This window comes from Centrocercus urophasianus, unplaced genomic scaffold (assembly GCF_019232065.1).
Source record: "Centrocercus urophasianus isolate 14NV4802_14NV808 unplaced genomic scaffold, USGS_Curo_1.0 seq_29, whole genome shotgun sequence".
Lineage (NCBI taxonomy): Eukaryota > Metazoa > Chordata > Aves > Galliformes > Phasianidae > Centrocercus > Centrocercus urophasianus.
This window is the reverse complement of record NW_024884855.1, coordinates 10519147-10545614: the sequence shown is the minus strand read 5'-3', so window position 1 is coordinate 10545614 and position 26468 is coordinate 10519147. Positions and strand designations below refer to the sequence as shown.

The 26468-nt window shown below is 44.4% G+C and overlaps 1 protein-coding gene across 1 annotated transcript in view; it reads right to left on the bottom strand.

Moving 5' to 3' along the window:
* MAD1L1 (mitotic arrest deficient 1 like 1) overlaps positions 1 to 26468 on the bottom strand; it is a 321305-nt gene that overhangs the window by 180028 nt on the left and 114809 nt on the right. Inside the window, exon 12 of the mRNA XM_042828240.1 lies at positions 13424 to 13564. Within this exon, the coding sequence (XP_042684174.1) occupies positions 13424 to 13564 (141 nt within the window). The remainder of the gene's footprint in view (positions 1 to 13423; positions 13565 to 26468) is intronic.

Sequence of the window (26468 nt, the reverse complement as noted above, 5' to 3'; positions counted from 1 at the left end):
AGGCGCCTGGAATGGCCCGTATCGTTTGAGAGAGGTATCAATACCTGCAGAGGAGCTGAAATAAGGTTTTCAGAGAAATTGGAATCCGAGCAGAAATTCAGATACGAGCGGTACAGGCAGAAAGCTTCTGCCAAGAGGGGAAGCAATGGATTGGAAGAAGAGGGCTTTGAGCACAGATTAGACCCCAGCCTGAAGGTCTGTATCTGCGTGAAACAGAGCACAGTTGTTCTCACACTTCCCCTACACCGCAGCCTCTCCATCTGTGACAAATCTTTTAACCATCAAAACAACGGAAGTCAACAGCTCCCCCTGACCCTAGCACCCCTAAAGAGGAGCAGCACCCAAGGAGCAGCACCTTCCCCTAAGCTCAAGGCTTTTCAGCAGCTGGTGACGAGCGGTGTCCCTTCCCGAAAGATGCCTTTTATGACACATGTGCCATATTCCCAACAACTTCTCCCTACTGACCCACCCCGTGTTCTGCCCTCAGCACCCCACACACAGAACACCCATCCCAGCCTGACCACCACGAGCCAGCTGGGAACCACCACCAGGGAAGCGAAGATCCACCCTTAGAACTTCCTTCTCCTGGGTTAGTTTTAATTTAGCTTGATGTCTTGTCCTGGCTCTCTGTGCTGCCGCACAGGTTGTGCAAGCTCAAATGAAGGTCAGGGAAGGGTTTAAGCAAGCAATGCCCTTGAAAGAAAGGCTTGTGAAATTACAACCAGCGTATTTTTGGCATCCAGCGGAACAGTGGGGAAAGTGCCTAAATCTCAGAGGGTCTCCAACAAATTTGAAACACTCCTGGAAGTTGCTAGGAAACAACGCTCACCCTCCAGACAGAATTGTGCAATGTTTGCTCTGACAGAGCAATGCTTGGGCTGCCCTTGCTTCCCCGTCAGAATGTTTGTTTAGGACCTGTCTCCTCTGATACATATTTGCAGCTTCTAGTCTGTGTGTGTGGCTGGATTTTGCTTAATAAAGCAGACATTACAATTTAAACACAGCTATCATAATTAGCAGAAGCTTGCTGCTTGATTCCCCTTCTAGACAGGGTTTTCCAAACGTCAGGGTGAGCTCACACAGCTGATGGGCTCTGATGGCTGCTCTGGGTGCAACCGACTCAGGGAGGAACCGAATGAGGGGGAGATGAGGAAATGAATGGAATGATTCTCTGCTTTTGTCCTGCACCTTGATCTTCATGTATTGTCTGTATGATGGGGAGACAGGTGAGTTTACTGGAGAGATTCTCCTTTTCAAAGCAGAAAGTTCATTGCACTTGGAGGCCAAGCAGGAATTTCCCTTAGGATTTCATACCTGCTCTCTGGTCAGACCCCAGAAGAAGCTGGCTCTTTCTGGTTGCCTTGCTAGGATCCCACGGCATAAAAATAAAGAGGGTTGGTGGGAGTTAAATAACAAACACACTTAAAAAAGAAAGGAAAAAGCTAGCACTGGTACTGGCTGCTAAAATAAAACAATAAAAATCCAAGTCTCCATTCCCAACACACATCTACCCACAACAGACTGCTTCTGCCCTGCAGAAGAACATCAGCGCTAACATTCCCAGGCATTGCAGCATCGATGGCCGCCAGGCTCCTTGCAGTCAGGCTTCACTTCAAAAGCCCTGGCAACACTCCACACCTCAGCACGTCTCATGGAGCCAACAGAAACCCAGCTGTGTTTATTAGTGTAGGTTTCATGCACCATCTCACCTGCCATGTGTTTGTGTCTCACCCACCGCCCTGCCTCCCTGCTTGGGATGCGCCGGTACAAATTTCCTACACCTCTCTGTGAGGTGCAGAAGATCTGTGCAAACAGTGTTCAACGAAAGGAGAAAGCAAAGCCCAAGGACCCCATGTCCTCTGCAAGGCCACAGAGGCAGTCACAATTTGCAATTATAATATTATACCTCATCATTTTTGTATTATGAGCTGAACGGGGTTTAGAAGCAAAATTTACCTGAAGTCATTTGACAGGGATACCAGTACTACTAACAGACAGTCCTTCCATTAAAAAGGTTAAAAAAATCTTCCAAGATAAAAAACTGGAAGGCAAAAAAATGTGTAAAATACATTCTCACCACCCTCAGATAACATCAGCATCCCTGCAGAATGCGGTCATGCTCCTCTGACTTCCTTAAAGAGGAGCAAAACCTTTCCACTTTCATTTGAGAATATATTCTAAATAAACAAATCCCAAAGGAATTTAAGCACAGTGTAAAAGCTGCAGCAAAAAAAAAAAAAACATTAACAACAAAAAAAAGCAAATGAACTAAAAGGGTCCTCTCTTGGCACATTACTGAAAAAAGGATTCACCACACTTCTAATTAACTGCCACTGTGGCTCGAATGAATGACTTATAAACAGGCAGCAAATTCAAAGCAAACACTTGAAGGCTACAGCAAGTTTTGGGGTTGTTTTCTTGTTATTGCTTAATCATTTGTTAGTAAAGTGGAGGCCAACAACACAGGACAAATGTGGTGAAGGAAAGAGGGATGAAAAGAAGCGATGTTCAAGTGTATGAAGAGCACAAACAAGTTTGTGAATGCAGTTTTCCCTACATGCCCTCAATCCTAAGAGGGCTTTTGTGTTATCATTAAATTCTTATCTGAAAACTGAAGCTCTTGTGGGCCATCTTGGATCAACTTTGAGTCTTCTCTGCATAATGGGACCGATGTACTGTTAAGTGCTCTCATTACAGTGCAGTGCTGGAAGTGCTCTTGCTGGTCTGTGGGAAGGGCCATCCAAAACAGGAGTGCAGTCAAAGCCACCAAGGCTAAGTTACAAATCACATCATCAATTACACTACCCATGGCAGTGAACAGCAACACAAGCCATTCCCAGAGAGAATCAGGTTTCTGAAAAGCATTTGCAGGAAGATTTCTCATAAACTATAACTGTTCCTCAAAATAACTGGAACTTCAATTCCCTGGTTCTTGTTGCCACCTGTCTCCTACCCCCTCCTTTCCCCCCACCTCGTCTGCCTGCCCATGATATTTCCAGGCTGCAGCTTTCCAGCATCCAACAAAGCTGCCAACTTAATTACCCTTTTTAAATGCTCCTCTTAATCCTGTGCTCCTTCTTGCAGAGCCTGAAGGGGACTCTCACCGAACCCAAGGGTTCTTTTCCAGGCAGCCCAGTGGGCACGCGGTGCTTTGTGCCTCCTGCAAAGCCTGTCCTGCAGGGATCTTTAACATTTCCCATTCCTTAAAAAAAGGGCTTGAAAAGGGTACCAAAGGGTAAAGAATAATGGCAATAACAAGAACAGAAAGAGCAAACAGACCATCCTTGCACAGCATAGGTGAGATGTATATTCTGTGCTTGCCAAGCATCAGTTTAATTTACGTTGCAGAAACCTGCACTTTCCCTTCACAATAACTGTCTTGCAGGATTAACCAGTCTGAGACTGAAGTCCCTTGTTTATCTGTAAAATAGACAGAGCAAAAGGAACAGAAATGCCTATTTCCTTGTGTTGCCTCATCAACGTCTCTCAGTTTGGATCTGAAAGCATTAGCCCCTCAGGGAGCCCTGCAATTTCATCCTAAATGCGGTCCATTCAGTCCTCAGCCCTTCTGCTTAGCCTGCCAACAAAGATACCAGACGGGATATTGTTGAGATGCAATTGTTTATCTTCTCTGAGTGAAGCAAACAGCAACTCATTTCAGGAAAGCAATCCAGCAACTCACAATCACTTCTCACTCCAGCAGATGCAGACGGACAAGGCAAAAGGTGACGGTCCCATTAGAAACCCTCGAGTTTCCTCACACCTGAATCTCCGTCCAGCAAAGCCATGCTACAGAAACACTGAAGACCTCCATTTGGCAAGGCAAGGAGTCAGAACAGATGCTAAGATCGTCTCAGAGATGAGCTCCCACCACAGAGCACATGTTCAGTGGTGGCTGGGCATTAGGCAGGGAGTGTGAGTGCACAGCTAATGCTGCAGGCAAAATTACATCAAGCAGTGGCACCAGGGTAAGGCAACAGATCTGTAAATGTGAACACACTTTTTCCCACACTTAAATGTTCTTCTTACCCAAGCAGACAAACAGCTCTGAAGCTTTCCCTTTGCCTAAATGTGAGGAGGGCTGACTTCAGGGGGTCACCTGCTTGTTCGCCCACTGCAGGACAGCATGCACCAAACTGCTCTCAGCTTGCTCTTTGTGGAACAGGCCCTGTAGAAGCCTACAGAGGTTCTTCAAAATGTTCGTTTGTGGTAGGAGCAGCCAGATTTGTGCCATGCAGCAGCTCCACAGTGCTCATGAAGCGACCTCACCACTCTCACTTCCCCTCTGCTGTTCAGAAATAAGAGCTTTATCCAAAGAGCAAGCGGAATGCAACAGAAACCGGTATCAGCAACAATTACAATAACATCATCTGTAAAGTGTTAATAGGCTGCAGAAATCAGCTACAGCGAATTTGGCTTTTGTCTGGCCTAAATAAAAAGGTGCTCATTATCTTGAGAGGAAATGCCACTTATGAACGATAAGGTCATGCTGCACCGTGCAGATAAATGTCAGTTCTCTGTAGCTGTGAGCCTCATCTACTGCACTCAGAAACATACATAAACAACAAAGCAACAAAATGCCCTCAGAATTAGCCTGGGATGCTATGTTATTTTAAGAGTATAAAGCAAGTCATCTGCATTTCCTTAGACATGCTTTCCTGAACAAGCACTAGGAACATCTGCCTACATACACCTATGGCTACACTGCACTTTGTTGGTCACAAAATAAACCAAAGCCCGGTGCTTTCAAGCAAGCTTCTAACAAGCAGAGAAAGAACTGAAGACCGATGGCATTTTCTATGCAACAAACATCCACAGGAATTACATACACCTGCACCTGAGGTCAGTACAGACCACAGCAGCCTGCACCAAGCTGGATGAGCAATGCTCCTTCAAGGAAATCCCACATACAACAACAACAGCTTCCCTCTTTGCAAGAGCTCTGCGTGCTGCCACATAGCAGCTGAGGAACAATTAAGCACACTCAGATGATCTCTGAGTAAACAGAAGAAACAAACCAAGCAGCAATTAGTGGAAATGGCAGCGGCAGAGCCCTGGAACCTCCAGGCATGTATGGTAAAGGCCTTTGGGTTCTGGAGCATCTGTCAGTAAGCCCAGTCCCAGCTACACATGGCACAGCATGGGCTTGGGGAAACGGTCAAAGCTCGTGGGCTCTCAAGAGATGCTCCCATGAGTTAAAACTGATGCAGACACTGATCGCTTCTTTGCATAAATAAATAATGTACGGTGACAGCCTCTACACAAATAAACCTCAACAAAAATCTCTCCTTACCCAATATATTCTACTTTAAATAACCTCTACAAAATTATTACTCTTTTCTCCATTCTTAACTACTGAATCCATCACTGTTTTTTCATGCACCAATAATACAGTGTAACACATCTTTCAAGCTTCTTGTTGCCATCCTTTAAAACTTAAAAATATTTAGGACTACCAACTCATCCAAGAAAATTGGGCTTTCAAGGGGAGAAGGAACAACCTCCCAAAAAGAAGAGTTGCTGCAAAAACTCACGTTTATAAGTCTGACATTTGAAACACAAGAAAACGCAGAATAGATAAAAATCACTGCTTTAAAACACACATTGGTTCAGCTTTTAATGTGGTTTTGAATTGAACTGAAATATGAAGGCATCACTACAGCCATTGTGGCCATTTAACCAAATTGAAAATATAAATCAGCAGTGTTTGCCCAATCAGTGTGCTGTGCACTTCATACCAGTATCACTGGCACCACAGGGCACAAAGAATGCAATGCTGCTTTCCCCAGAACTTTCAGTTTGCCCTGCTGCAAAGCTTTTAGCAGAACCAAAGCATGCTTGACATTAGCACCGATCAAAACAAATAGGTAAATTGCAAAGCCTCTGAAAATAGAGAATTGCTCCTTACAGTTTGCTTGGACCACCTCTGAACAGAGAGAATCTGTATAACAGCTCCATTTTTATTTACAGCTTGGTGAATATCACTATTAGCTGGGTTTTTTTTCACTTCTGTTCCCAGTCTTTTCCAAGACTTGGCTACTCACAGTTAAACAAAGCAGAAGGGAGAAAAGTGAAGACAGGCGCTCCAGCCACCTTCTTCCAAATGCTGTAATTCATGACCTCAGTATGGAACCAAACTGAAGAAAAACAAAAGCTGCAGTGCATGGAACAAAACAGTCTGCAGGGAAAGTCAGGGAGAAGATGTGGGAGCAACTACAATGTGTAACCCGGAGAAGAAAGCACGAAAAGTGAATAATCATGTATCTTCTGGAAGAAAACAACTGCAGTCGTCCTTTGCATTTAGGCACCATTCAGCTCACCGTGCTGAACCAGGCACTGAGACTAATTAGTTCCCTGAAGAAACAACCCTTCCGCTCCTGCTGATTAAGATCATAACTGGAAATAATCAATGGGCTTCAGAAAGAAAATTAAGACAGCAACTACTGTTGTTTTAATTGCTACAGTAAACAAAGTTAAGAGCATTACGAAGGATCTTGAGATTCTGGCAACTTGCAAAGAGCTCGGGATGCATGGGAACGAGTTTGTGCTCTTGCTGTCTTCTCAAAGCGCTGCTCATAGTACATGCTATCACTACTAGGCAATGGGAGCTCAGCAGAGCTCCAAGCCCAGGAGCTCAAAGGCAGAGATCCACTGCAGAGCCCTGCAAGCTGCTCCAATGCAGCAAGGTTTGGGCACTGCCAGCTCCGGGACAGGAAGAGCGAGGCACCCAAACAGGCCCTGCAGAGATGCCATTGCAAGAACTTGGCTATAGGTAAAAGTTGATGGCGTGCTTTAAAATAGAAAATCATTGTTAAAAACATTAATCCCTGTTTGTCACTAGAGGCCATCGCTGTGAATTAAAAGGTGACGTGAAAACACTTATAAATACATATTTTAAATTCTAAATTATGCAGAGATCATGTAGTTATCCTGAAATGAAGCACTAGAAATCACAGAATTCAAATCCAATCATTATAAAAATCAACCTACCTGAACAAGTTCGAAACATCTCTCAAGATGCCCCAACAAGCACTGTTTCATGTCATTAATGCAAGGCAGAGGCAAGGAATAGATCAAATTGCTGTGATGTTTTGCGGACGCACAATTTTCAATTCTAATCTTTTCACCAGATGCTGCTTTCTTGCTTCTCTCAGAACTGCTTAATTTCCACGAGCTGCTACAGCTTTCATCACTGCCAAAATGCAACTAAGTAGTAGTCCTAAGAACTAGAGAACATTAAACATTAACTTCACTTTGCACTTTCTGACAAGGAAATTAATTCACCAACACAGTTCCAGTGAGGTGTGATGCAATGGTCAGAGCACCTTTGGGACACACAGAAGAGACAATCCTGGCCTGGACATTTATCCTGCCCCTACTGAGCCAAGCACACCTGAACACAAACCCAGCCCCCAGGGTCTGCCAGGGCAGCAACATGGGCGCAGCTGTGTGGGCCACACAGATAACATCAACACTGCATGAATTCACCATGCTTTCCAGCTTGGAATGGACCCACAGAAGTCAGATCTCAGGATTTAACACAGAATGCAATTCATGTGATTTCTATGAAACTGAAATAAAGTAAAAAGTCTGTAATTGTAGAATATGACCCGGGGAAGTGGTACAATCACACTGTCAAAGCCTTCCTTAACTTCAAGAAGCCAACAGCTACCTGTTCCCTTAAGACACTTAATCTGGCTCCTTCCTTCTGCCTGGTGGGGAAGAGGCATTGCACCCACTGCACCCAGGCTTCACCCCAGCAGCACGCCGGCAGCACGAGGCAAGATGAACCACACTGCTTCAAAACAGCTCCCCTGTGTGCCACCTCTGCCTGCTGCCAGAGCCACCATTCCCACCCTGTGTTTTTGCCTCCTCCTCCACCTGAAGACATCTGAATGCAAAGCCTGTATCTCTGGGCACAGGCAAGCAGGCTCTCTGGTTTAAAGCATTCTAAAGCTCTCAGTGCTATAAGAAACACTTTGCCCTGTTCTATTGTGGTGAATGTGACTCATAACTTCACATCAGTTATCTTCTCTTTCCAAAACATCACTAGAAAACTGGGTAATTTTAAATCTCCTGTGAGAATTTAGACCCAGTTCACCTGCTTCTCTCATCTCCTACAGCCAGGTGCATTTGAAGGTGATACAAATTCCTCAGGTCAAGCCTTGTTTGTGCTTTGTTATTCAAAACATCATCGGAAGAGTCTACAGGAGGATCTACTCACACCAAGAGCATTTTTAGGGGAGCACAGGCTGCTAGCACCTATCACAAGAGCCTCCAGAGGTGCCACTGTGATGTCCCCAGCTGGTGACAAAGGCTTTGGACACACAGAACAAAAGCAGACTGCTGTGCTCCAACCATCCCACACAGCACCGCGGTCTCACCTCAGCTGGGCTGCTTCCTGCAGCCCCTGATATGTACCACAGGCTGGAAGGACAGATAACTTCATTAATGATTCCATTTACTCTCTACAAGTTGGTGTCAAGAATTCTCATTTCTTAAGAATGATGGCAGCCTGCTCCTCTTTAGCTGTGGTCCCAAGGAACTGCTGAGTTAAAGCCATTCTTAAACTGTCAGAGCATTCACATTAAAACAAGCTGTAAAAATCCACCTTTACAACCCTGTTCTGTGCAGGATACCTATAGCACAGGCATTGCCACACACCACCTGATTTTCGGTACAGATCCAAAATGAGGAAGCATCTCCAAAAAATAAAAATAAAATTAATAATAATTGGGCTTTAAGATCTAGTTCAACCAATTACAAAAGCGTTGGGTCCAAGGAGACAGGCTCTGCTGCTGTGGCACCAGCCAGTTTTAAGGGCATTCCCACAGAGCAGGGACAGTCACCTTTAACAAATCACTGCACCCCTCACGATGCGACTTCCTCATTTATGTGACGGCGCTTTGCAAGGTGCTCTCCCCAAACACAGCCGCCAGCAGGTGCAAAAGGGAGAGAGGGAATTCACAGCTCCCTGACTTGACAAGGGCACTCAGGTCTGGAGGAAGATGAAATGTGTGAGAGAAGAGAGAACCAAAGATCATCTGATTCACAGCGGTGCTGGAGGACGCAGAGCCTGAGCCACCTCTCCTCTAGAAAAGAAAAGGAAGGTGAAGGATGCAGCGGCAGCCAGGAAGGCTCAGAACTGCTGAGAGATGCCAAAGCGCCCAGGTTCCAAATGCTATTCTGACAGGGAGTTTGTTATGTCAGAATATGATGGCCTGCACTGCTTTTCAGCAATCAGTGCTAGCTGGTGCGTGCAGCACGTGAGCATCATCTCCAGAGAGTCTCTTTTCTCCCTCCTGAGTTACAGATAAGATGCTACAGTGACAGCAGAAGTCTGGGCAAGCGAAACACACACCATGCTGGAACGGCAGGAAAGCTCTAGTGACTCGGATTTGCTCCTTGTGGACATCCAAAGGGAGCAGGGCAATCTTCTCACTGCTTCTTACACTTGTCACTGAGATAAGTGATGCAGAAAGGCTGGAAGGCAGCAGAGAGGCAGTGAAAGCAGGCAGGAGAAACCTGAACACGGAAACAAACTCCTCTGTGCATCACACAGATAGAAGGGAATTTCTCTGTTAAACTCCCATCATCACAGAAACCCCTTCTGCCATGTAAAGAAGCAATTTCCCTTTGAGGGAGAGAGAGAACTCAGCAGAGGGATAAAGCACAACAAGCATAAAGTGCGGATCAAAGGGAGGAAAAAAAGGAGGTAAAACAAAGTGGAAAAGCACTGAGGGGGAAGCCAGGTGAGAGACGAGGAGGAACTGTTAACTGCTCAAATAAACATTCTATTGCATCCACATAAATTCTGAGCACTTGAAGCACCAGAGTGACTGCTAAGCAACTCACTTAGCGAGGAGCAGACTTGTGGCTAACACCACAGGTACCACCAGCAGATGAGCTGCATCATCACGCTCAGATAAGGTGACAATTTTTGGTCAACAAGTTTGGAGGTCACCAGTAATACCCACGATGAAAAAAGTAATCCACAACAAAAACAACACCACAAAAAGCACAGAGCATATGGCATTTCTCGTGCTGGAATTGTCAGACTCATAATTATCTGATTAGAATACATATGGTGTTCACAGACAGTGTAAATCTCTCAATGTAAAAAATGCCAGAGACCATTGAAGGTGTCAGCGTGAGTCTTCCTTGCAAATCTCTCTTCATTAAAGTTTCATATGGAGCCAAGTGTGTTGTAATAAAATAGCTATTAATGGAGTTATATTTATGATGATTTCTCTTTTGTGCAGCTGGATTTAACTTTTCAAACACTAAACTCCACAACAGAGCTCTGTCACAAGCTGCCACACGCTCAGAGGCTTCTTGCTTTGTCACATTTATCTTGAGATTAGAGTTAATGGGAGCAACGGTTGTAAAAGTTAATCAAGATTGGCACAAAAACTGCAAATATTGCAAGCTGAAAATTTATGTCACGATAAGAGCATAACCTGTTAATTCTGTTAATTCTAATGCAATTCTGTTAATTTTATGTATTGATTACATGCTGACCAGAGACAAACTCATTCCCTTTTCAGTTCCAAAACGCACTTTTAAAAAGATGCTGAGTGACACTCCATTAACCACCCGAAATAGGCTGGCACAGCCTGCTTGCTTTTTCCAGCTTCCATTTCAGGTGGTGCTTTTCTTGGTCTCCTCCCTGCTTTACGTGTAGTGCTCCATAAAGGGCTTTCTTGAACCCTGACAGCCAGCTCAGTTCTGTGGAACAGGGCTCATGCTGGGGCAGGCAGTCCTGGGCAGGAGATGGCAATCATTTTCAGCCCCAGAACAGACTACGTGTTTGCATGCTCATGCATTAGAGATCCAGCTTGTATCATCAGTCTTCAGTGAAGGGGATTTTAAAAGCTCTCCATCAGCCTGTCTTCATCCTATGGTTCTCTGCCCTATCAAGGCACAGACAGGACCAGTTCTTTGGCAGCAACACAGTGCTGCAAAGTGCAAGAAAGTGAGCTGGGATGGAAGCATCTCTCTGCATTTGAGCTCCTGGCAAGGTGCCTTTCTTCCCAGTGAGGTTGATGATGCAGACCCTGCAGTGTTCCCAGCAGCTGTCCTGCCAGTCACACAGGGCCCAACACAGCTCTGCACCACACCATCCCTGCAGTATGCACTAACAAACTGCTCATACGCAGCCCTCGGGGCCTACACACCTCTCTCTTGTTCCCTGTGTTCTTTTAAACTGCTTCCCACCTCCACTTACACATCAAGCAGAAGACTTACTAGGGAGATGAGGCTTCTGATAAGTGAGAAGCTGTTGCCTCAGCACAAACTCTTCCTATGCACCATCTTCAGCAGAGAGCCTCCTCTCTCACATGGGGCTGCTGTTGGAATGAATGGGAAAAATCTCCATTTCCAGAGTACAAAAAACTCTGGTTAGAAACATTACTTATTCCCTCTGCGGGTTGTTCAGAGGTGGGGCTGCTGGTAACAGACTGGGGCAGCCAGCAGGAACACACACACAGATGTGCCAGCTCTATGAGTATCAAAGGTTTCTCTGCTAGGGTACATGGGCAGAGATTTGGGTAAATGAAGTGTTCAATAGCAAAAAAAAACAAAACAAACCATGAAAACAACCATTTAGATGTGCCCAAGTTCCCTTCTGCTTCCCCCGCAGCATCAGAGATAGTTTAACCCATATTTCAGAAATCAACCGAAGCTCCAAGGTGCCTCATTCCTGCTGTCTCCTCTGTTTGTTTGTGAGATGAGTCACACAGGTGCCAACAATTCTAAAATGTGCAGAGCTGGGAGGTGCAGAGCATTGTGTGAGAAGTTATTAATAGCTGCTATCAACCAGATCTTTGATCTGCAGGCAGTGACTTACAGCTGCTGCTCCTGATGACGAGATGCCAGCAGGCCCTCATGGACCTCCATTTCCCTTTCTGGTTTTCGGATTTTTACTAGAACAACAAACTCCAAAATTTCAAAACTGATTGGATTTGGCAGCCAACGTTGCAGTCAGAAAGGCAAACACAAGCAAGTGAAGCATAAAATTTTACTTTACAAGGGGAATATAAGGACTTTGAATCCTGCTTCTAGCAAAGTCTTTGAAAGACTTAAAGGTTGACATCACACAAAACAAACCTCCAGAGAACACAGCTCCTTTCTGAAATTTTCCACGTAGCCCTTAATCCATATCCATGAAGATAAACTTATCATTTGTTCCCTATAAATAATTAAAGGGATGCAGGAACTGGTTCCAACACTCCTCCACACTTCCACCTGAAAAGGAAAAGGTAATCTGCTACCACCCAGTGCAGATTCGACCCATACAGCAAAACAACTCGGGACATCTTCATCCATCAACCCAGAGCCACCGCAGGCAGCAACTCAGAGCACAGGATGAATCAGCCACCTAGCATGTCATGCCAGTGACATCTGATCCTGCTGTTCAACAACGCGGATATCAAACAACCACATGGAGATGAAAACATTTAGGGAAGTTTCCTCTTCATCTGCCACTGATTGCTGGCTTAACTTGCCCAAAACTGAGAAACAGGGAGGAAGAGGACCTACAATGCAATACAGATCTCACACCACACTGCTCTGCCTGCTAAGGCTCTCGAGGTCACTGGAGCCAGTACTCCCCATCTGAAGCCCCTATCTATTAAAGAAGAAAAGAGTGTTTCCTGAAAATGACAGGAGTGACAAGGAGATGGATGCACAGCGGGGCAGTTCACTTCATTAGGAATCCCAGGAGCAGCAATTACTACAAGTTTTACTCCATTTGAATTACAGGGTCTATAAATCTGACTGCTGGTAGAATTAGACACGAAGAAAGGAAAACTCACATACTTACAGTTACTGTGAAATCTATGGAATAAAAATGCCAAGATTTAAGATCACAGAGATATTTCTAAATATTTCTATTCAGGACCGTTCCACTACCACCAAATACAGCAGGGAGGTAGGGAATAATTTGGCAAATGGATGTTATAATTTACCTCATTATAGCCCCGTTTCAGCCTGCAAATTTACATAAAGAGAATAATAATATAAGAATCCCTTTGAGAAACACTACCTTCAGAAAAAAAGAAAATGTTTTTCTTAGAGAAAACCCCAGTATAAAAAAAGCAGTTAATGTAGTTACTGGTGCTCTGGGGCTTTCAGGCCCAGTGCCACAAAGAGAAGAGTAACAGCAGACAGGTTCTTTACTCCTCCAAACGCTCTAAGTAAAGGCCCAGTGAGCACACCCTTAGTGACACAGCCTGCAGGAGAGCCTTGCTGCACACACTGCAGGGAATCACCGACACCACGCGGCGGGTCTCAGTGACGTTGGCATTCCCAAGTCTGCATTTTGCAAACCTGCCTTCTGCAGAGCACACTGCTAGGCAGCTCGGTCTTAAACGGCCTCAGCTGTTCCCCCCTCTGGGGTTAGAGAAGGATGCTGCTTTATTACCTCCAGCTCGGAGTTATGAGCGTGCAGCTTCTGCACCATCTCCTCGGCCTCCCGCATGCGCCGGTTCAGCTGTGGGGAGTGCTCTGCTGGGGTCAGCTCGCTGTCGTACGACTCCAGGATGGCCCGCATCCCATCACGCTCCTGCAGGGAAGAACAGAAATCATCATTAGGGGTAAAGACCCTCAACCCGCTCATGCAGGAGGGTCCTCAGGACAACTTGTTTTTCTCCATTGCAAAAACAAAAACCAAAACCCTGATGGATATACTCTCGTGGTCTTTGTATGTGCATGGAGTCACAGACGTGAGCATGCAGCTCTGATACAAATCAATGAAAAACACAAGAAATGAATAATCAGATTGTCTGGGGCATAAAAAAGCACACATCCCTTGCAGGACAGCAACATGCATTCACCCTAACAAGCAAATAACTGAAACCAGAGCCTTCCTTCTTTCTGGAGACGCTGTTCTAATTCAAAGGGCTGAACAGATTTCTTCAGCAAAACATTGAGTGCAGTACTTGACATTTTTCCTGCCAAAGAATTCCAGCAGTGAATGAACAGAATTATGGCAACAAAAATGAAATAGATGTGATGATGGGCAAAGTGACTAAGAGCAAATATCCTCCAAATGGTATGTGACTGATCACCTGTTGAGCGCTGCAATATTCAGTGCTTGTAATTAGTATATTTCAGAGGTTAATATCCTGCCGAGAATGTGCTTGGCTCACTTTCCTATTTGCTGATGGTTACAAACAGGAGGATCCTTCTCCATGCTCTGAGAGCTTTCACACTCCCAAGTAAAAAGCTGGACTTGAAAGCTAACTGTGTTCAGTAGCACCTTGTAGGCAAGACACTGGTGGGGACAAAAGGCTGAACAACATTCCAGAAAGCCAGGTATGTTTTAAAGAGATTGCTGGGTACAGTGCAGTGTGCATACAGGGATTAGAGAGCTGATGAAATGTTTCATATTTTGACTGTATTGAAGAGCCTTGATGTTTGCAAGGCTGCAGAACAGAGCCAAAGCAGTACATTCCCACCGCATAAATCAAAAGAGCAGAAACTCCTAGGAAATCTTACAGAGTTGCTTCCCTTTTATTGCTGAAATTTCTATTTCACCCTGCTGCAGCAATGCACAAATGTTCAGGGCAAATCCATTATCTCTGTGAATGCTGTGATCACAAACATCCAAACTGTTATTAGAGGATCACTCAGCTTTACAGCTGTGCCATTCCCAGGCCACTGCTGCTACAGAGAACTTGGAGCAGCTCACAGACATTGCATAGCCATGATGAAACACTTGGCTGGGACCCTGCTCTCCTGTGGAAATCAAAAATTACCGGAATAGGAAAGCCCCCTCCCCTCAATCCCAAACTTAATGTTTAATAATAAGGGCTATATTTCAGATAGAGAAAGGGATGCTAACTGCTCAGTCAAGCAAGCCTGCACCTGAAGCCCACAGCCTTCCCATTCTAAGCTAAAGGTCAAACGCTGACTGCGGATAGCACGTGTATGCATGGGGAAGGGAAGGAACAGCCAAACTCAAGGTGTGAAAATAAGAAGGGGGCACTGCCACAGGAATGGTTTTTGTCCAGAGCATGTGATGATGCACTGAAAGGTCAGCCAAGATGGTTGGGCTGGTCAGCAGGTAAAAGGATCTCAAGATCAAAGCCCAGCCTCAGGCTGCAAGTAGCGCGTTAATAAAGAAAAACAGGTTCTAACACAGAGTGATGGAAGCTATTATTGGCTTCTTGCTCAGGCCTGAATGAAGAGAAATACTTTTCTAAGGAAAGAACAGTTTTCCAGTACAGTTTACAAAGAATTACTGATCTAACAGACACATGAAAAGAAAAACTTCCATGTTACTATAGGAGGAGAACACCAGATGGAGTCACACCATACCTGCCTGGTAATGAACTTGTTCAGCAGAAAACCAGAAGTAAAGGATGGCTCCATCCTTCTCCCCCAGTAACACACACACGTCACCCAGTCTGCCAGGTGTACTCTCCAGAAGGCAGCCTGCCTTTGCTTAGACTTTCATTCTCTGTTTACCCCAGAATCCCTGTCTAGGACACAGAAGAGTACATAATGATGGCTTTTATTGAAGTTACTGGGTTTATCCTTGCACACTGTTGCAATTACAGCCTCATCTCACTAGCTCTCTATGTACTCCAAGCTGCTCCCTATTCTAATTTTCTGCAAAGCATCGTTCCTCAATGTGATAATTTAACATGGCAATGTTCTCTCCATTACAGGAGGGCAGTTCCAAACCCCTGAGCATTTTTTCAGCAGCAAACAGGACCTGTGGCAATTCCCATCACACTTGGCTTCCAATTAACTGCCGAATATGAGGTCAGTCAAGTCCTTCCCAGCAAGATTCCAGCAGCTCCCCAAGCTGTTCAGCTGCAACAGCAACCGTCTGCTTTCACATTAGGACAATGCTGGATGAGAACAGGAGCAGGACATTCTTATGGGGTGTGTTTCCCCTGCAGCCAGCTACAGACCTTGCCCTTCAAAGCTGTACACTGAAAAGATGCAACTCGCCAGGAAAAGGCATGCACAGCAAACACAGCACAAGCTGGATTAAAAAAAAGGGGCTGAAAAACTGGAATAAAGGGCGGCACAATTAAACACTTGATCCTGGAGTCGAGTTCTCCTCCTTAATTATTTCTAAATATTAATACTGTAATGAAATCATTTCTCACCAACAAGTGGTCCCCAGCTCCATTTTCCAATTCGTCCCCCACCGAGAGCATTTACTGAGAGCTTTTCTCTCCCTCCTAAAGATCTTGTTCGTTTGGCAGGAAACTGAAGTTCTTGTTGAGAAGTTCTCTGCTTAAGAAGATTCTCAACAATTTAATCCTAGTTCTGTCATTGCCGCAGTATCCCCTCATCCCATACAACAAAATACTCCACAAGCCCATCAAAGACCTCTGCTGTGACTTCAGTATATCTTCTCTGACTTTTTTCTCACATCACTGTCAAGGCAGTATTCAGCAGAATTGCTAAAATGGGGTCCCATGGAGAATTTCCAAAATGTACCCAGCACAAACCATCTTTGCTGTCCCGTAACTCACACTCTGACTTTGCAATGGCAGTTCACCAAAAGCAGTTCCTGTAAAGTCCCTGGAGGAGCAGAACACAGCACACATTTGGGTGTTCTTCACTTTGGCCACATTCTAATCAACACCAGAACAGAAATGCAGCTCGCTCTAACCATGTTCTGAAGGTCTTGGTTTGAGCTCTAGGATCAAACTTCTCTCCAGTTCTTCTGCCACCATCTCTATTCCTTCTCCTACCTGAAGCCAACATCTGACCCATATTTGGTAAGTAACTCGAAGACACAGAAAAGTTTATTGACACTGACACACTAGAGGGCAACAGGAGCAGCTTAGAAGCAGCAGTAACATAAGAGAGTTCTTCTAGGAACTCCTCGTGGGGTTGTTTTTAGGGGAAGAACTGAGAAGCCTTCCAATAAGCATCCACCAGTTGCCATCATCCTTACAGCACAGCCACATCACCAAAGCAGCACTGCACACACCTCCAGGGCAGCCCATGGCCCCCGACACGCAGGGAGGAGAACACACAGCTCCCTGCTGTATATTGGAAGCAAGTGGAGAAAAAGCAAAATATAGTAAAAGAATTAAAAATGCCTTTGGACCCTTTATTTATATTATATATAGGTATGTATAAATAAAATCTCAGGCCCTATTCTCCTTGATGCCTGTTGGCCCCTCCTCAAACCTATACACACAGAATTCACCGCAGACTTTCTAATTAGTTGGAGAAAAGAAAAATCAATAGGAAAGAAATTAAAGTTACAAATCTCACTGAAGTCAGTCACACACTCTGGGAAAATCTGTTCCTGGGGTAAAGTTTATCTAGTGTCATAATTTTATTGAAATCCTATATCTTCCTATTGACTTTTATCGTTTGAAGCTGGATACCACAGTTGTCATTATTAGAGCTTCAGTGTTGCTTGCAGACCCAAGGTTTTGGGTTGGAGATTTTTTCTTTCCCTTTTATAAACAAGCTGTAATTGTCTGCTTTATTGATCAATAAATCTTTGGGCTGCCTTTCTTCACCCAGCTTCTGCTCTGTTAGGACTCCTGCGCCATTCTCTGAAAGAAAATATAAGGTTGTTGTGTTTGAAAGAACAGATTGTTTTGTCATTAGCAAGGAAAGAGCAGGAATTGTGCTGGTCGGTTCTGATAATGGCTTTTTAATGACAAATTCCAGTCAAAGTAAAATCTGCTTTATTTCCACATGAGTGAACTTCAACTATTAATCCAAAACCCAAACACAGCTCGCTTGCTTTCTCGCTCCTGCACGGGTTCCAGCCTGGCAGAGGAGAGAGACTTCGTAAAGTGGAATCATAATGATATTTCCCACTCAGTGCCTTTTTGATGGTGCAGAAATATTCCTGCTCCTAGTGCTAGATGAGCTTTTTGTTTAATTAATGATAATTTTAGGAGAATGCTAATAGACTGCTTCATTATAGGAAATCAGTGGCAAGATTTCCCCTCCTCTTCCTCTCCAGACTCCTAACTCCAAATCAGTAGCAATAAGAGAGAGCTTCAAAATGCGACTGAAGAAAGAATACAGAGCTTCAACATCAAACAGATGCTATTTGCAATCAGGTATAATTTAGCTAACTACTCCTCCTAACAACACAAATAGAAGAGAAAGATGAATGGTGACGTGTGGTTTTTTTGCTTTAAGCTATATAGGTACACACGTATAAAGCATCCAAAGGTTGGACCAACTGCTTAACAGGATAAAAATTAGCAGCGTGAAGTGTGGGAATGAAAGCAAAAATGTGGTCAGGAGTAACCAAAAAACACTTTAACAGTCAGATGGTGTAAAGATCTACTGACAAAATATATCCTTTCCATCCTTCAGAAAAGATTGGTGGATGCTCGTGGACCTGAGCTCACTATTAGTGAGGAACTCCCCAGTGTTAGGAGGCCATGAGAACAGGAGAGAGGAACAGAACCACCCTCTGCAAAGGAGGGCAGGACGTACAGGCTCTGGCAATTATCAGTCACTTCATAATTGTGGTATCTCATAAAATACCTGAAGAAAATACCAACAAACAAATTGTATGAAGGCAGAGAAGAAGAGGAACAAGAAACAATCAACTGACACTCAATATGAGTAATAACAAACCAGTCTATTTTCCTTCTTTGACAGGTAACTTGTCTGCTGAATAAAGGCAAATAAATCTCAACTTCAGTGATGTGTTTATCAAAGAGGAGGGTTACAATTCAACATCATCTTGGTAATTGAGAGAAATGAATTTGCATCAAGGCGATGAAATTCATGACAGCAGAGCACTGAGCCCTGCATCTCGTGTAGCAGCACAGCCATCTCCATAAGCTGCAGCATCAGATGTTATTATTCCACATCATCAGCCTACAGGTGGTGAAGGAGGTTAGTGCAGTTTTACAAGTGGCTTGGTCCTCTCTAGCAAATTTTTTTCAAAACAACTGTTAATTGTACCCATAGCTACGTTGTTAAGCCCAACTTTGTAATGAGGTGATGGTTTTCAAAGGCTGTACACAAAACATGCCATTGCCTCCTGGAAAATGGCTGGAAGAAAAGGTAAAAGAAGCGGCCACAGAAAGACCTGAGAGACAGAGACCTGGAGACTGAAGGCACAGTGGTTAAAAATGCCAATTCAATCAGACTTTGCTGCTATGGGAACCTAACTAAGAGGAGATTTCCTCAGCTCCTGACCCCCCCCAGAGCGTTGCTAACAAGAGCTCATTGAGCCTTCCAGAACAAAAACGTCAAACAAAACTAGCAAAAATCAAATTACCAGAAACTTCTCAAATCCCCCTTGTCAACAGCAGCATCTTCTGTCACCACAAGGCAAACCCCATTTCTCTCACCACAAGGCAAACCCCATTTCTCTCAGCGTTCTTATCTTTGGCACTAATCACATTTAAACCAACATTTTCTTTCCCCAAATGTCCCAACAGTTTCCTTCTCAGGAACAGCTATTTCCCAACACTTCTCTCTAAGGCTGATCCTACTTCCACGCTACTTTGCAAACGAGTACTGACTGCAGACACATATGTGCACACACACCATTGACTTTCTACTCAAGGCCCCAATTAAAGCAGCATATACAAAAAAGGCAGTTGACTCCATAAAACATCCAGCAGATTTCACTGAGACCACAACTGAGCAAAGAGGCCGAGACAGAGGGAAAGACAAATGGCAGCTGCTTTGGGATTCCCCAGGAAGCCCAACCATCACCTCTAAACTTCTGCACTCCAGCACAGCAGCTCCACTGGCAAACGTCCTGCAGGTCATTCTAAATGTGCAACTACAATTGCAAGTATAACTCATAGGCCCTTACATTCTGCAACTCCTTCTTCAGATTTACAGCTCTTCCTTTCTAGCTATTGTCCCTCAGCTTCAGCACTTCAGCAGAGAGGGCTTGGCTTTGCCTTACGTCCTGGCAATGGACCAGTGCAAATAAATCCACTGTAACTCTTCTAATCTGTGTCTGATAAATCCCCTGCTTACCATCTTCTGGAAAATTGTTCATGGTCTCTGAAAGCCTCATCCTGCTTAAAGCACATACATATGCCAGATGACAAGCAATCATACAACTGACACTGCAGCAAACTAAATATTATCTGACTAAAATACCCCTGGGGTCCTCTTGCTTCACAGTGAGTTTAACATGTTTAGTTATGTTTCTTAGCCTCCTGCTGTGAAATAATTTTATGGCTGTTCTGGTGGGGTTTTTTTCCCCATTTAACTCCCTTCCACTGGGATGTTTCCCACCGCCTGTCTCAAGCACAAGCTCTGTTTTCTATCTGTCTCATCTATTCATCCAAAATCCTCTTTCTGCTGCTCCTCTCAGCCCCGCTGCTCAGACAGCAGCAATCCCACACCAGTGTGAAGCTGCCGTATCCACTGGGCTCAGAACAGAGCCACGCTGCTCTGACAGCTACATGGCACCATGAGTTCAGTTTGCATTTGAAAAACGATCATTTAAAAAAAAAAAGAAAGGAAACACCGTCCCCTCCTTCCTCCCAGCCACTCCATTACCGTCATTGGCAGAAAGAAGGCAGGCAACTGACAGAAAATGTATCCGTCCCTACTTACCACCAATAAATAACTGATATTTTATTCATCCGTTCAAAAAGAAAAAGGGGAAAAATGAAGTGTTATTCAAACCTGAAAATAAAGTTTCTGTGGCTGTGCATCAGATTCTTCTGTTCTGACAGTGTCTACAGCACATAAAAATTCAGCCCTATAGTTACTCCTTACCCTCTGATTTCTTTCTCCTTCTGCCCAGTAAGTAACCCATATTCTGGCCTCTAAATCTCTTAAAAGCCAATTTCCTGCAGGTTTAACCTCTTAAATATCATTAAGTTGAGAAAAGACTGAACCGTGCTCTAAACCAGTGCAGTTATCTCTGCAAAAATAAATAAATAAATCAGAGAAATCGGAGAACCAAGTTCATGCAATCAGTTCAACATATTAAATTGAACTTAGTAATTTCTTGGTCTTTTTATAGACTTATTTCTGTTCTAGAAATACAGCATGTGGGGCTTTTTGAGACAGGCAAACAAAGCAGGGCTTCCAGCTAATGCTTCACCCAGCTGCTTTATTAGAAAATGTTCCTTTTCTACATTTGACTTAATTCACAAAATATTCCCTCTCCTTCATAACTTCAGGATATCAAACATGAAGAACTTCAATAAGTTTCGGAAATCATAGGTCAGATCCTCCCATAGCTCACCCCCAGTGAGTCTGGGCTAGCTTAAGAGCGCTTATTTTATCACATCCAGTGACTGATCTGAGACAAGGTGATAATAAGCCATTACTTTGAACTGAAGTTCCACAGTTTACTGCAGTGTGGCCAAAACACAGATTTCACATTACAGAAACCGTGTGGGTTACGTGTTTTAACTTGTATCACTTGAAAACACGAACGAATAACAAATTCAATGCTTCAAGCATATAAGCCAACTTTAGCTACTGAACAGAAAAAGGAAAGAAAAGAAGAGGTTAGAAGCATCAGCTGCACCGAACAGCACCTCCTTGGCCTTGTTAGACCAGTTTCTTCTCTCAGCCCAGACCTCAGCTCAGACAATATGCACAGAACACATCTCATTAGCACAGCCAACAGCCCATATGCAGGGGTTGCCTCAGACAATGAAGCAAAATACCCAAAGCTCAGCTCCTCTTCAGCTACTTCCTTCATTTTCTCTCCCTTACATCCGTAAAAAAGAGCCTTGTGCTCCCTGAAAACACTCTGAACACAACCTGCAGCCAAAGTTGGTGAAGCAAAAGAGATAAGAAGGGGCACTGATGACGGGAGGGAAGGCACCAAGCTGAGTTCTCCCAAGAGGTTCAGCCACACAACATCTGATCATTAACGTCCACCAAGCTGCACTTCGAAAGAGGTCTGCCACCTCTTGCTTCTGGATTCCTGAGCCCAGATTTGTAGCATGTTGGCATTGGAACTGGGTGCTGGCTGGCAGAGACCACAAGCTGTCCTTGGCTGTCCTTCCTCCCAGCCCAGGAGTGCTGAAGAACAACACCAGGTGCCCAAAAGGCACAGAGGCTCTGACGGACAGGGTCTGCACCATGCAGGTATGGGATTGTGGTCCTCTGCCTCCATTCCAGTCCCAACTTCACCTTGGACTTCCCAACCCAAAAAATCAGTATTTAGTAAACGCATGTGAAAAACAATCTCTCACTGACAACTTCTCTGGATATTTTCATTGCTCACATAAATATCCAGCCTCTTTCTGAACCCCGATGAATTCATGACCTTGCCAATTATATGGTGGAAATGAATCCCACAGCTTTTTCCATTGCTTGAAATTGTATTTTCTTTTATCAGTTTTTAATTTGCCACCTTTCAGCTTCATTGAACACCTTTGTTCTTGTGCTGCACAGACAAGGAAAACAACAGCTCCCAAACAACTTCTCGAAACCATTCATTAGACTGTGAGCTATCAACTTGTCACCTCTTCTTCAACTACTTTTTAAGGTAAACAATCCCATCTTCACTTCTTTTGGTTTTTTTTCAGCCCAGCTCCAGAGCTGCAGGTGCTCTCACAAAAGCTGCCCAGCCAGGGGATGCCAAGGTCCAGCTGTGAGCAGATGGATGCACTGCAGGCAACCCCCTGCTCAAGAAGAGAAGGCACTCCTGTACTTAAGAAAGAACCTTCAGCCCCTGTGACAACTGCCCACATACGCGGGTTTCTTCAAATTTCAAACGTTTCCAAAGGAAAATATTACCTTTAAATAACCTACAAGTTAGTTGGGCTAATGTTAATATTAGCTGCCACTCAGCAAATGCCTTCCTTCCAGAGAGCTGCCGGAGCACTGCTTAATTCATGCAGACAAAAACGTTCCTCTCTTTGTTCTCCCTCCACTGGCTCTGCAATATTAAGTCAACAAAATCTATCCTCAGAACTGCACTGACATCAAGAATGTTATGCTCAAGCCATTAGACAAAACGCAAAGTACTGAAGTCAAGCTTCATTAAAAACAAGTGGAAAAATCAGTTTACCAGAAGAAAAACATTATTTAGGAAATATATTCATTATATACATCTGAAAAAGAACGATGATTAAATGTTTAAAACCAAAACATTCAGCATCTTTTAATTAATATTTGATCACAACATTATGCACACTCTTATTTGTTTATGTTTTATTTTCAGCCAAACCACACAGCAATAAAGACCACAGGCCCAGCATTCACCAGATCTGCTTTGTTACAGACTAAAATCACGGTTTAGTTTCCATACTAAACATCTGCTGTGTATTATTGAAGAAAATGGACTATCAGCATTTATACTTCTGGGCATAACTCCTTCACAGCGAGTAGAACTGACTGTCAAGAAGAAAGATGCAGCAGCAGAGGGCTGAGGTCTCTCCCTGGCACCTGATGTGCGGAGCTGGAAAGCAGCAGTTAACAATGAACATGAACTCCCACCTCCATACCACAACAGATCCACGATGCAGAATTTTCTGGATAACTCAGACAGACTTTAGCTCAAATTTGGCCTCTCCAGAAGGACAGGATGAACCATACCCACTGCTTGATGCCAGAAGATGGGCAGATAAAAGGTAACAAGAGCCGATCATTCAGCAAGAGCTCATGATCAAAATCCCTCTCCTCAACTTTCTCCAAAAAGCTCTTCTTACTCCACTCACAGCTCTTATTTTTCAGGCTTGTCCCTGCCTCTTCACTTCTAGTAACAACACACCCAAGAGATATCACATTAAGAGACAGTGAGAATAGAAGGTGAGAACAGAAGTGCCCAAAAAGCAGTGAGCTGCTTGTCTCTGCCTCAGCCTTGTGCACACCACGGATGCTAAACACATAAAGTCAAAAATCAATGCTATGCAGGAGACTCCTTGTGCAAAACATCTGCCTCGAGTCCAGAAAGCAGCAGTAGGAGCTTTACAGCAGGACGTGGCACAGCAGCCCTGCCTGCACCCTGATCCCCCTAAGTCTCAGTACAAGCCTCAGCAAAAGTTTATCTGCTCCCCTACAGCAGCTTTTTACATATGTGAAGATACTTCCCCTCCAGACTTCCCCAGAATAAGTTTTCACTCTCCCTCTCGCTTTCTGCCATTTGCTGAACTGTAGTTTCACTGAAGTTTCCATGCCTATGGGGATGACAGCCATGCTAAGCACTTCCCCCTTTACCAACAGTTCAGGACTATAAACAAAGAAACGGCAGCATAAAAAACCAGAACTTTTTGGACAGAGCTTCTCCCTACTTCCTCCCTCAGCAACAAAGGCCAACGGCCGCTCACGTTGTGCATCACACACTCACCCCGTCCCGCACACAGGCTGCCTGACAAAGCAAACTCTAATATTAGACACCACTCTTCTTAGCTGAGATCAGAGAGCGCGCCGCTGCGCCCCGCAGGTACGGCGCTCTGCACAGGTTGCTCTCTTTCACAAATCAGACGTAATTGCCTCTTTAGCATCAGCCACCGATCCGGGTTGAATGTGATCATTATTCTCTAAATTCAACGTTCTTGCACTTCAAACATATATTTCATACTTAAGGAATACATTTTTAAAATAAAAATGCTTCACAAAGCTTAGAATTAAAGTCATTAGACAATTTGACCCACCGATGCAAACAGCAAAGAGAACAGAAAAGCAACTCCCCCTATGCTCTAAACAGCACTTTCTTTCCCACCATCCACACAAAGAAACAGGGGGTCTCTCAAGTGGTTTTAAATCCTAATGTCTGAATGAATGGAAGGTGATGGATACGGCTGTTAAGGTACCACCACAGGAGGCGTTACGCACAGCCCAGCAGTACTGACAGCGCTGTGCTGATCACACAACAGAGCAGACCAGGGGCACACATCAGACAGACTGCAGGGGAAGCTCTGCACCACTCTGGGCACATGGTGATCTCTGTGCTTGGGGGTTGGCAGGAACCAGAGGGATGGGCAGTGCCATCGCACATACTTCATAGCATGCAGCAAATGCAAGCTTGCAGGAAGAGCACAGGGGTGGTGGGAGATGGGAACCAAAACTCAGCTTGGCTGATTTCACTGTTCAAAGTTATGATGATTCTCATGGTCCCTGTTTTGTCTGCTACCAGAATGCTTTAAACAGGAGCAAGGCTGCTGACCAAGACACAAGGGCCTGTTTACTGGGTGGTTAAAGCATGTACAAAGCACTGGCTAGTGTGGACTTGCAGCAAGCTGGAAGGGGAGGACAGCTACCCATCACTAATGCTTGCTTTCACACTGCTCTCCTACTCAGCTTGCTGATAGTCTGGCATGCTAATGGGCACTCAGGATTTTTTCCTCCCTTTCTTCGCATCTACCATCTTTCCCTCTACATTTAGAACCCATTTAGTTGCTTCCGGACCATCTCTGATAAGGCTGGATACCCAGCCTTTGATTTCTGATTTCATCCCTTAGCTTCCTCTGCTTTTCATTCACTGGGGGAACAGTTAAACTGCATTTTTCCAGTTTGTTTTTTAAATGGATCAGAACTGCCAAGAAGGGCAAATCTCACATTTCCCCACTTACAGGTCAGACTCTTCCTTGTTTGCTCCTACTGGAACAGTGCTGTCTCCTGACATATCAACCCTACACAGTAAATGCAACTCAAGTGTCACCATGAGCTCACAAAGAAATCTGCATGGTATCATCAATTCCTCTTCAGATTTCACTGGTTAACAGAAATAATGAAATTTGCTGCCTTTAAGAAAAAAAATAAAAACAATTGTTCACATATTCCTTTATAGTTCTGAGTTGAATGCATTCTTTGCTTTCATCCTTGGTCTCATTTTGTAAAACTTTCAACTTTAGTTCATCAATCTAGCACCAGCAAGAGACTCTCCCTTCTGGGTAAAACTGGGGCAGACACAATGAAGGAGTTGAAAAATGCTAAGAGAATATATGCAAAAGCAGGTGCCTTATGAGGACAGCGTTTCTACTAACTTGGTTCCTGGAAAGCTTCCCTTTAACAGGACAGATATGTAGCACTACCTCTAGGCTTTCACGCTGCACTTGTTATCAGTCAATGTTAGAAGCAGCACATTAGGGAAGTTCAGCATCAGCACCTCTGCTTTATGGAAGCAAAGACTGATGCCCAGCAAGATGAAGGGGCTGTGGCCATTCAGCATCTCAGCAAAATGGGATGAACAGGTTTCTGTCAAACCTTTGGTCAGGGGTCCTCCAGTTAATTCATTCTTATCAAAACCAATAAAACCTGTGCTTTATCAGCTACGCGCCAGCTCTGTTCAGGAAGGGATCACTGCTTTTGTGCAGCTACTTCTGCTACAACAAGAAACGGAGAGAGAAGGCAGAGATGTTAACAAGTGTGGACACTTCTGAAGTGTTCCTGTTACATGTGCCCCAAAACCTCAACATCCCAGCTGCGCTGAGCACAGCTTTTAGGTCTCACAAACCCAGAAAGGGCCTCTGCTAACAAAAACCCAGACAGCTCCCCACAACCTGCACTGAGCACATAGGTGAGGAAGGACATCGCTCACAGCCAAACGGGCCCACACTGCAGCAGGC